Source organism: Porites lutea, chromosome 12, assembly GCF_958299795.1.
Source record: "Porites lutea chromosome 12, jaPorLute2.1, whole genome shotgun sequence".
Lineage (NCBI taxonomy): Eukaryota > Metazoa > Cnidaria > Anthozoa > Scleractinia > Poritidae > Porites > Porites lutea.
Window position 1 is genome coordinate 4,789,862 of NC_133212.1, and position 12,258 is coordinate 4,802,119.

The 12,258-nt window shown below is 39.2% G+C and overlaps 1 protein-coding gene across 1 annotated transcript; it reads right to left on the minus strand.

The window, feature by feature from the left end:
* Positions 1-1,735: 1,735 nt before the first annotated feature.
* LOC140921948 (uncharacterized) lies at positions 1,736-11,494 on the minus strand. The gene is made up of 3 exons (XM_073371961.1): positions 11,361-11,494; positions 2,118-4,368; positions 1,736-1,746 (listed from the first exon to the last, which is right to left on the minus strand). Exons 2-3 carry the CDS (start codon positions 4,339-4,341, stop codon positions 1,736-1,738), a joined length of 2,235 nt encoding a protein of 744 aa, XP_073228062.1. The 5' UTR covers positions 4,342-4,368; positions 11,361-11,494.
* Positions 11,495-12,258: the final 764 nt, after the last annotated feature.

Below are 12,258 nucleotides of genomic sequence, written 5' to 3' on the forward strand. Positions count from 1 at the left end.
GTGTGACATTTTATATCTTCTTACAAGTAGGGGAAAAGGACCGGTCTTACAACCTGAACCAGCGGGAAGGTAATGCAATATTAGTTAGCGATTGCCCGATTTTGACAGCTGGTAATTAATCTTTTCATTTGTACCATATATACATGTAACTGACAGGGTATTGTCATTTTATGTAGTTGTAAAAATGAGATTTGAGATCGGCTTACATGTGGTTGTGTACAGCAATAGCAAAAAAACTCCCCCGGAGCTCCGCTATTACCTTACCAGGCTTAGCGTGCATGTAACAAGTTCTCCGTTAGGACAAAGGGGCTTACTTATCGCAAGGAGATGGTAAGAGCAAAAGCTTCGACCCAGTTCCCACTCCCTATACCTAGCTAACCTTTTTAGCTTGTTGGAACAGAAACATGTTCAGCACCAAGGTTTCTTGAGAAAGATGGCTAAACCACGTTGCTGATACTCCTTTGCTTGTTCAAGGTCACCTAAGTCCTGGTGAATTGAAGCTAGGTTACCGTAGCTTGTTGCAACAGAAACATGTTCAGCACCAAGCTTCTTAACTTTGATGGCTAAACCACGTTGCTGATACTCCTTTGCTTGTTCAAGGTCACCTAAGTGCTTGTGAATTAAAGCTAGGTTACAGTAGCTTGCTGCAACAGAAACATGTTCAGCACCAAGCTTCTTGAGTTGGATGGCTAAACCACGTTGCTGATACTCCTTTGCTTGTTCAAGGTCACCTAAGTCCTTGTGAATTACAGCTAGGTTACCGTAACTTGTTGCAACAGAAACATGTTCAGCACCAAGCTTCTTGAGTTGGATGGCTAAACCACGTTGCTGATACTCCTTTGCTTGTTCAAGGTCACCTAAGGCCCTGTAAACTAAAGCTAGGTTAACGTAGCTTGTTGCAACATAAACATGTTCAGCACCAAGCTTCCTGAGTTGGATGGCTAAACCACGTTGCTGATACTCCTTTGCTTTTTCAAGGTCACCTAAGTCCCGGTAAACTAAGGCTAGGTTACCGTAGCTTGTTGCAACAGAAACATGTTCAGCACCAAGCTTCTTGAGTTGGATGGCTAAACCACGTTGCTGATACTCCTTTGCTTGTTCAAGGTCACCTAAGTCCCGGTAAACTAAAGCTAGGTTACCGTAGCTTGTTGCAACAGACACATGTTCAGCACCAAGCTTCTTGAGTTGGATGGCTAAACCACGTTGCTGATACTTCTTTGCTTGCTCAAGGTCACCTAAGTCTTGGTGAATTGAAGCTAGGTTACCGTAGCTTCTTGCAACAAAAACATGTTCAGCACCAAGCTTCTTGAGTTCGATGGCTAAACCACGTTGCTGATACTCCTTTGCTTGTTCAAGGTCACCTAAGTCCTGGTGAATTGAAGCTAGGTTACCGTAGCTTGTTGCAACAGAAACATGTTCAGCACCAAGCTTCTTGAGTTGGATGGCTAAACCACGTTGCTGATACTCCTTTGCTTGTTCAAGGTCACCTAAGTGCTTGTGAATTGAAGCTAGGTTACCGTAGCTTGTTGCAACAGAAACATGTTCAGCACTAAGCTTCTTGAGAAAGACGGCTAAAGCACGTTGCTGATACTCCTTTGCTTGTTCAAAGTCACCTAAGTCCTGGTGAATTGAAGCTAGGTTACCGTAGCTTGTTGCAACAGAAACATGTTCATCACCAAGCTTCTTGAGGTCGATGGCTAAACCACGTTGCTGATACTCCTTTGCTTGTTCAAGGTCACCTAAGGCCTGGTGAATTGAAGAAAGGATATTGTAGCTTGTTGCAACAGAAACATGTTCAGCACCAAGCTTCTTGAGAAAGATGGCTAAACCACGTTGCTGATACTCCTTTGCTTGTTCAAGGTCACCTAAGTCCTGGTGAATTGAAGCTAGGTTACCGTAGCTTGTTGCAACAGAAACATGTTCAGCACCAAGCTTCTTGAGAAAGATGGCTAAACCACGTTGCTGATACTCCTTTGCTTGTTCAAGGTCACCTAAGGCCTGGTGAATTGAAGCTAGATTACCATAGCTTGTTGCAACAGAAACATGTTCAGCACCAAGCTTCTTGAGAAAGATGGCTAAACCACGTTGCTGATACTCCTTTGCTTGTTCAAGGTCACCTAAGTCCTTGTGAATTACAGCTAGGTTACCGTAGTTTGTTGCAACAGAAAGATGTTCAGTACCAAGCTTCTTGAGAAAGATGGCTAAAGCCTGTTGCTGATACTCCTTTGCTCGTTCAAAGTCACCTAAGTTCTGGTGAATTATAGCTAAGTGACTGTACGCAGAGGCAACATCGACATTTTGGTCACCCAACAGCCTGATGCGAAGAGCGAGAGACTTTTCCAAGTATGTCTTTGCCACGTTGAATTCACAGTGCATTTTACATATGTCGCCAAGATTCGATAATTTTTCAGAAATGTCCTGAACATGGACTTGAGACATATTTTCTGCCATAATAACTGCATTAATTGGTACAATAAGGGCACTTACGTGCGGAATGATTTGCATGGTGTCCATTCTTCTATTTTCGTGTGGAATTGTGACTATAAATTTGTTAAATGATGTAACAGCTTCACTTACAACCTTCATCGTTTGATTCTCTGTACATTCACTCATCACCCATTTCATTGCGTCGTGCACAACCTGATGTAGACGAATGTAGTAGCAACTATCTCCTTCTTCCTCTAAAAGAAGCAGTGAACATCTTCTGAATCTCCTGCGAATTTGTTCCTTGTCCTCTTTATCATCGTGTTCGAGAACGTTTAAAAGGTAACTAACCGCTATTTCAACGTTTAATGGTTGTGGTGCGCACAGGGAAAGAAATCTGAATAGGTATTCAAAAAACTTGTCGGATTTGACTAGTGCTTCGACAGCTAACGTTATTGTTCTAGTCATCGTATTTGGATAAATTGGGTTGGTGTCAGCAAGGGTATCTTCGGTCGTTTCTCGTTTACCTTTTTGTAAAATCTTTAGGTATTCGTCCCAGCCAAAGTGCTTCGATGCTTTGTCCTGTCGAATGTCTTTGACAAACACAGCCGCGCCTGCTAAAGCGAGTGGCTGATAGTCCAGTTTCTGGGCAACGTTTTCCGCTAGCTCTATGTCGAAGACCCCAGATAGCTTGGCCAATAAGGAAGTGGCATCGTAAGGATTCATTCCTTGGCTTACTGAAATGTGATTGATAAAAGAGCTTTTTAATGGGATGGACTTTGTATCCTGGGTTGTAACTAACAACTGACCTCTTGCCCACGTCTCGGTTCCAGACTGTGGTAGGTGATCGTGTACAAAAGTCAGATTAGTCACATTGTCCACCACCATTAGCCACGACGTGTAACACCCAATTTTTGCAGCAATAAGCATCTTGAGATTGGCGATCTTGTCCTCAATGTCCCAATCCTTAGAGCTCAAGGTTTGCATCACTGAAAAGTCTGGGCACTTTAGCTGACGAGCAAAATTTGCATATGACTTCAAAAGTGAATCTTGACTGGCAGCGTTTATGGTCATCACAAAGGACGAAGTGCCTGGTATTTCTTTTACTTCATCAAAGAATCTTTCAGCGACGAGGCCAGCTAGTTGTGATTTGCCACTTCCTGGATTCCCTGAGATGTACAGATAACTCAACCTGTTCTTGTTAGCCTTCTTTAGTTCTCTTAGCTGAAGTGCTATTTCTGCTACTTCCCTTTCACGGCTTTCAATTTCGTGTGTAGGTTTAGGAGGCAGAATAAAGAATGAAGGCGCTTCTTTTTGAAGCTGGTCTTCAAGAACCTGGCGCTGGTTCTCTTTTTCTTGAAGTTCTTGTTTAACATCGTCAACCTCTTTCAGAATTTTATCTAATTCGTCGGTCGGGAACGTTTTCTGATTTTCTATCTCATCAATTTTTACAGTAGAGAGACCAAGCGCATAGAACGCACCATGAACTTTGCCAATGGCATTTTGAAAATCTATCTCAGGGAGACTTCCCAGTGGAAAGTGGGCGAATTCCTCGTTTCTAAATTTTCTAAGATCATCCACACTGTTTCTGACTGTTGATGCAAGGTAGGACCCGACACAATCCGAGTAAAGGATGGCGGAAAACAGCATTGTGCAATCCCATTCCGCTCTGTTTCCATTTATCATGGTGGCCAAAACATGAGCATTTCTTCTTTGATTTCTTGGAGACTCACCGTTGTAAAAGTCCGTTCCATTCTGGGCCACATCTTCCCATTCGCCTAATAGTGTTGATTTATATTGATTGTCCCATTCACGTTTAAAAAGCTCTCTGAGGCCTTCGGCTAGTATATCATTGGTTACATAACAAATTCTGAAGTAGTTTAGCTGTTCTTCGGTGTATTTCTTTGAAAGGGCCATGTGTGACGAAACGCTGAGGCTTGGAACCTTTGGAAAAACAAATGAAGGAACAAGAAACAACTTGATGAAGGTTGAAGGGAAAAGAAATACAGGATCTCTTAAATATGATTTAAGCAAAATACAACTTCTTTTGTTTTAAATTGTCGTAAAATCGATCGATGTCAATGAGTACAGCCTCATTTACTAAGTATAGCAGGTGTTCCTTGGTTGAGTATTTTGAGAAACTTTTCAATCTACGCCAACAAGGAAAAAATGTGCTGCTGGAAAAGGCAAAAAGAGCTGACGTAAAATGCTGTACTTTTAAACTTGCCCTCGTTTTTGCATTTTAAGAATAGAATCAAAGATCTTTTAAGAGACATATGATAAGGAAGTCGACTATGGTTTAGGCGCTGATGTGAATTGCAGCAACCACAGGTAGCTTAAGCTTACTATGAGAACCCGGAATTTATCGCCGCCGAGAGCGGAGCCGGTTAAGAGAGGTTTGCCAACCTTCTCTTCTCTTCTCTCTACTGTCATCTGAGTGAGAACTGTCGCTCAAAAAAAGGCATTAAATAGCGCCTAGGAGGTCTGAAATACAGTCATAATACAAAGAAAAGCAATTAGACGTTAAAGGTGAGCTTCAAAGCGATATTCAACTACATTTTGCAAATTTAGTGAGCAAAGAATATTTCTCCATACAACGTCTTATAATTTTCTTGCTGTATGAATAATTAATTAGCTTGATGGGAAGTGTTTTTTTCGTGTTCTTGGCATCCTAAGAGGTCTGAAACGCAGTCAACACACAAATAAATGTAACAAAATACTAAAAAAGGAAAAATTTAATGTACGTCTCGCTCAGTTATGGAGAAATCGGATAATTTTCATACAACGTGTTATAACTGTTGTCGTATTTACAATTAATTAGCTTAAAGTAGGATAATGTTGTTCAGGGTTCTCATAGTAAGCTTGGGCTACCTGTGCAGCAACATGATTAAAATCATGCCGAAATGCGTGTTAAAAAACTGTTTAATATTCATCATCTGTAAACTTCCTTAATATATTGTTACTTTTATCAATTTCCTTTGATAGTAATTGTATCGTCGCCGTAATGTATGGTTCATCTTCGAAAACTTGTAATAGTGAGGCCTAGTTAACATCATGAGCTTTATAGTTTCCTTTAGGCCTCCTCGCCATTACTTTCTACTTTGTTTTTGTAATCATGTTATTTATCTGTGTGGCAAAATAAATACAAAATCGGGATACAAATACAAAATATAAGCTTGAGCGCAAGCACGGTTTAGGAGTTGATTTAATTTGAAGAACGGAGTTAAGTCTTCTTTTACGTACTTCTTTAAACAGACTTTCTGGTCGTCTGTGGCGTGGAGGATGGAAAGAAGGGCAAAGGAAATAAATGAAATCAAGAAAGAAAGGTTGAAATCGTTTCGCATCATGCGCCAAAAACAAAATGCAGAACTCTTAACTAAATCTTAGACAAGTTGCAATCTCATTTTCAGCCATTTTCATGTTATGTTAATTGGCAAAAAAAACCGGTCCGAAAAAGTGGGTTTTCTTTAGCTGCTGGTCACGAAAATCTTACTTGAGCGAAGACGGAAAGGATTTTTAAAATGATGTAAATTTGAAATAAGCCCATTGGGGTGCTTTCCAGGTCGGAGTAGGGACTTGCAAAGTGCTAGCGGACTGAAACGTAATTGACTTTAATCTAAGCATATCTTCAATCTGCGCACCGCGTCTGAAACATTAGGGCCATTTATACGAGGGAAATTAAGACGCGTCTTACATAGGACGCGTCTTAAATAAGACAAGAACTTTTCGTATGAACTGCACATTTCGTCTAAAATAAGCTTCTTGTTTTAGAACAGCCCTTAACACCTGGTCTTTGATAAGACGCGCCTCAGCTGAGACGAGAAAAACTTCGTATAAATGACCTTCGCGTATTAGATAAGACGCGAACGCATAGTACGCATGCGTTATTTTTTGGCGAGCCACGCAGGATTGCCGTTGCTACGGGCAACATTCACATGAAAACGAGTCAAGAACAGAAATAAGACGCGAACCATTTATACGAGCTGTTCTAGTCTTAGATAAGACATGCTCGTATGAATGGTACGGTTCGCGTCTTATTTAAGACGCGTCTTATGTAAGACACGTCTTATTTTTCCTCGTATAAATGGCCCTATTGATCCGTTTCGCTTTGACCCTGTAGGATTTAGAGGCTGGCAAAAAGCCCCGAGGGGGGGGGGGGGTGGGGGAGAGGCACTCCTTTATTTGGCCTATACGGGTGTGTGCCACTGAGACATGGTATGGTTTTCAAGGTCTTGAGTCTTTAACAGGGTTAACCTGAGATCAGGCGTTTTTTTTTTTTGCTTCTTTGTTTCTTTGGCTCGAGAGAGGAAAAAAATAACGCCTGATACATTCATTTAACGAGCCGTTAACCGCCCCCTAATTTACATAATCTAACGTCTGCTTGAACTGTCATGTTATTAGCCAATAAGCGTTTACCATACGGGAATCAAATTTTGGCGCGAATAATGTCTCTTTTAAAATCAATTTTAGGGAAAAGAAAATTTGTAAGTACGTCCATGTTCAGATGGCGCTTCCTAAAAAGAATTTTAAATGTGTTCAAATACTGCTAGCTGGAGCTGCCGTACCTTTATTTAAGAGCTACAAATAATAAAGAAATTACTTGTTAAAGCTCGCTGACTTTGTTCTGTGCCGAAAGCAGTGACAAAAAAATTAGGCTGAAGCAATGCGTGTATATTAGGGTCATTCATTTTTTCTGAAAGTTGAAAAATGAAAAATGAAAACCTGGGTTCAATTTTCATTTTTTTTAAATTAAAAAGTGAAAAATAAAAATTGACAATTGATTTTCAATTTTCATTTTTCTCTAAATATAGAAAAATGAAAATGAAAATCGGCGTTCAATTTTTATATTTTTAGGAATTAAAAAATTAAAATTAAAAAATGAATATCTATGTTCGATTTTCCTTTGTTTCTGAACATAGGAAAATGAAAAATAGAAATCTGTGGTCAATTCAGTTTCTTTTCTTTTTTTTTTTTTTTGACTCAAAACGGAAATGAAACTAACACGGAAATAAAGAAAAACAACCAATCACGATACAACAGATTCCCGCGAAATTGCTATCATTTGCTTCTTTAAATCAGCCTCGATCTTGTTCGAGTGTTTCTGTTGCAATGGAAGTAGATTATATTATTTTAGAATGAAGAGTAAAAACACGAGTGAAAAAAGATAAGGTAACAGCGGAGAGATTGGCACAAATGTTTGGAGTAAGTCATGCCGCAAATTATTGTAATTGAGCTGATTTTTTCCATGTGTTTTCGCAGGGAATGTATGTGACAACTATGGAGGAACTTGAAAACACCAAAACAACAAAAATGTTGTCAATCAAAGCCTTACACTGAAACCTCTCGTAAACAACCACCTCCGTAAGCGACCGTGACCACTTTTTCGGATGACAGTTTGAGAATTTTCTACTGTTTTAAACCTCCGGTAAGCGACCACTTGACAGCTGGTCTTACTAAACAGTGAACTATATCGTGGCAAAAATTGACAAAAATGAATTTATTCTTTGGCTGTCATTATTGCCTACACGACTATTACTGTGTTTTTTTTAGTTCGATCTATAACTACAATATTAAACATAGTTACCCTTAAGAAAAAGACTCAGATTTCCAGGTTTCAGTTTAAGAAGTTACGTTTTTGTTCGTCAGACGTTTCAGGGACATTTCTGTAAAGAAGTCACGTACACAAGTAAAATTTTTTAACCACCAATTTATAGCGTCATCTAATTGAGTGCACTGTCACATAGAATAGCTAATGATTGTGTCAATAAAGCTACCAGTAATTGGGAGGGGAAAGTAACTTTCCTTATTTTTTTAGAATAAATATACCACCCCATCCTAGGTTGACTTAAAAATTTCGCCCTTGCGGTCCGACCCTCGTAAGCGAAGACCTCCCGTAAGCGACCACCAAACCTTTGCATTTTGGGTGGTCGCTTATGGGAAATTCGCCTGTAGCTGATGTTAGAGGTCCCGCATCATCAGCCTTTGAAGTTCTTCCATAGCTGTCACATGCATTCCCCGTAAAAACACTTGGAAACTATCATCAGCTCAATTACAATAATCAGCGATATGACTTACTCCAAACATTTGAGCCCATCTCCGCTGTCACCGGCATTTTTTTCACTCGTCTTTCTACTCCTCGTTCTCCTTCTCCTGAGAAAAAAATAATGTAATCTTCCTGCATTGCAACAGAAACACTCGACCGAACAAGATCGAAGCTGATGACAGCAATTGCACGGTAATCTATTGTGTCTTTATTTCCGGGTTAGTTTCATTTCCGTTATGAGTCCAGAAAAAAAAAATGAAAATTGACCACAGATTTTCATTTTTCATTTTTCTGAAAAAATTAAAATTTGACACAGATTTTCTTTTTTCATTTTTCTATGTTCAGAAAAAAATAAAAATTGAACATAGATTTTCATTTGTCATTTGTCATTTTTCAATTTCTAAAAATGTAAAAATTGAACACAGATTTTCATTCTTCATTTTTCTATGTTTAGAGAAAAATGAAAATTGAAATCAATTGTCCATTTTTATTTTTCCTTTTTAAGTTTAAAAAAATGAAACTTGAACACAGATTTTCATTTTTCGTTTTTCAACTTTCAGAAAAAATGAATGACCCTAATATACACGCATTATTTTCATTTTTCATTTTTCAATTTCTAAAAATGTAAAAATTGAACATAGATTTTCATTCTTCATTTTTCTATGTTTAGAGAAAAATGAAAATTGAAATCAATTGTCGATTTTTATTTTTCCTTTTTAAGTTTAAAAAAATGAAACTTGAACACAGATTTTCATTTTTCATTTTTCAACTTTCAGAAAAAATGAATGACCCTAATATACACGCATTTGAAGCACCATATTTTACGAACTGAAAGGTGTTGTGAAGGCGAAGATTGCTCAGAATAATTCGCAGGTTTCTGAAGGAGGAATTACAGTCAAACCAGATCAAGATTCCATTCATGAATTGATTATTTGAAAAGTGAACCCGTTTGTCGCTTCTGTAACTTGTAGCCGGTATCAAATTGCATTCAAATGATCGGTGAATTTTTGACTGCAACTTTTTAGTATACGATGAGATGGAAAATATTTCAATGGGTGAAATTTCTATTTAGGCATTCTTCAAATTCAAGAAAACTGAGCCGGCAGAAATTTTATAACGAACTCGCGTGTGTATTCACTGCTCATGACGCAAGCAAAAATGCACACTGAAATCAACAACAACTAACGAATGGCCGCATTTTAGCCAATTGGAATAGCGCAAATCATCGGTATTGTTTCCTATCCAATCAGAAAAAAGTCCAGATTCTGACTTTTTTACATGTGATCCGACAAAGAAATGTATCATGCCATCTTCCCGTGAGAAACATAAAGGGATAATAGGGAGAGGGCATGATCTCAGGCTATAACAGGGTATACAATTTCACTATTAAGCGTCTTGAATAGGGTGTCTTTTTGGAATGGAAGTCTTTCAAAGAATGTGAAGATTTGCGATGAGCGGTCTACATTGGCAATACCAATAATTACCGGGGCCTAGCCGAAGGCTGGCACCGGTCATAAAATGCAACGCGTTTCTGTCTTTTCAAAGTTACATGGTTAGGGATATATCGCTGACTGAGATATATCGCTGGCTCGTTACTTTTGGGAGTGTTCGCTGAGATATATCGCTGGCTCGTTACTTTTGGGAGTGTTCGCTGAGATATATCGCTGGTTCATTGAAATCTTATCCGCCATTTTGAAAAGGACGAGGTATGCAGGAGAGTCAAGAGAAAGATTATAGCTTTTTGGGCACGACACGTTCCCCAACCTTTACGATGTACTAGTTTATGAGCGAAAACTTGAGAGTGAATATTTGGAGAGACAAATTTACGAGCCATCGCCTAAGAGTGAACCTTCCATCGTGGAACTTATCGAGAAAATAAGCGACTTATCAAAGTTATCTACATTGGGTGAACCTTCCATCACGAAACTCATCGAGAATCAATGCGAACACTTATCAAAGCTAACTTTAGTCACGCAATATTTACATTAGCGACATGCGAAACTCTCAACTGTTCAAAATGGGGGATTCCCTAACGTTTTCTCTTTTCACATTATTCATTACACCTTGTTTTCATCTCTAAAGAATATTTGCAATAAAAAAGATTTTCATGTCGCCCGACAAACTTGTTGATGAAAACGACCCTTCCACGTGGGTTGCCAAGGCAAAAAAGGCCCCGGTAAAATTCTGTATACAAAACAAAACAAATCAGGGTCAGAAAGTAGTGTCTCCTGTCTTAAACAGGGCAGCGAAATGAGCAATTTTTGTCTTACACAGGGTCAAGGTTTGAAGGCCTTGGGGGCACCCCCCTACCCAAACTTCCTCTGAGTGCCCCCCCCCCCCCCCGAGCAACAAACACAGTATTTACCTCAAAATTCTTATAGTGAGTAGATTATCTGGGTTTCAAAATTATTGGAAAGAAGAAAACATTTTTTGATAAGCATGGCGTATTTACACTTCTTAAAGTCTACTGTAGTGCGGAATGTATATTGACTCGCCGCTGTTCGCCCCTTTCTAACCCTGCATATCAATGCCTTTGTAACGAAAATAAATATGACCATGAATTGATTCTTAACCCAATTTATTGAACAATATCAAGAGCCATAATGGGACTTGACAATATTGAATGTAGGGAAAAAGTAACAAAGATGTTTTAACAAAAACCAATGTAAACTTGCTAGAAAACTGTGACGCAAAAAAGCCAAATTGATTGCCACAGCTCATTCCCTGGGGCGGAAACGGAAGGGGGGCTTGGGGGTGGGGGTGGGGATTATTCATTGAGCACTATCTGTTTAAAATAACATAAGGCGCAATGCAAATACACATACAGAACCGTTAATAGTACGATTCTGAAATGGCCGTCGCTATACTACTTGTCTACTAATTGTACACTTACTTGGGGGTTTTCTCACTGTAGACTGTTGGTATATTCCGGAATGAAATCAGAGAGATTCCAGCTGAGGGAGAAAAGAGACGGACACGCCAGTTCGAAGTGAAAGAAATCTGCGGTACTTTACAGTGCTGTGACGTCTTTAGTGTTTTGCATGTTATTATAGTTTTCGTCAGATATGCGCATTGACCCCTAACATACTTTTCCCCTCACCGCCCACGCAAAGGTCATTGTGATTAATGAGTTTAGTGTTTAAGATGGACACACGTCAGTAGAGTCTAAAGTCAACTACCTATTTTTATCATCCTGTTTTTGAGACAATGCTCATTGACCGATACAAATTTTTCCTCTCACGACCCATCCCACAGTAATCTTGACTACAATCTTGGACAGAATAAAATGGAAGAACAAGCCAACCGCCCCCCAAAGCCCCCCCCCCAAATTCGAGGATGAAGCTACGTAATATTTTCCTATCCTTCATTGGGGGAGGGGGGGGTATAAATTTCCAATCTCTTCTGTCCAAGATATTCTATCGGTAATAGTGGCGGGGTTATGAATTTTGCACTGCATTGTGTTGGGTTTTTCTCTTTGTTGCTGAGCCAGCTAGAGTAGTTTTTAGGTTTTAAAAACTAATTGAAGCTGACATCATGCAGCTTGTGGCTTGTATAGGGTAGAGGAGAGACCAAACCTCCCGTCTCTTGAACCCTAGCTACATTCCCGATTCCCACCCTATTTCATTACCTTCTTTTCTGATTTGGCCAAATCTTAAGTATTATTATTCATTCAAAGTATTTCTCTCTGTTTATGATTGGCTAAAATGCCATGCATAATTCATCATAACCAGCTATTGTCGACCAAATTTAGAAGAATTTTGCGATATCTGAAAAATGATGTCAATATAATA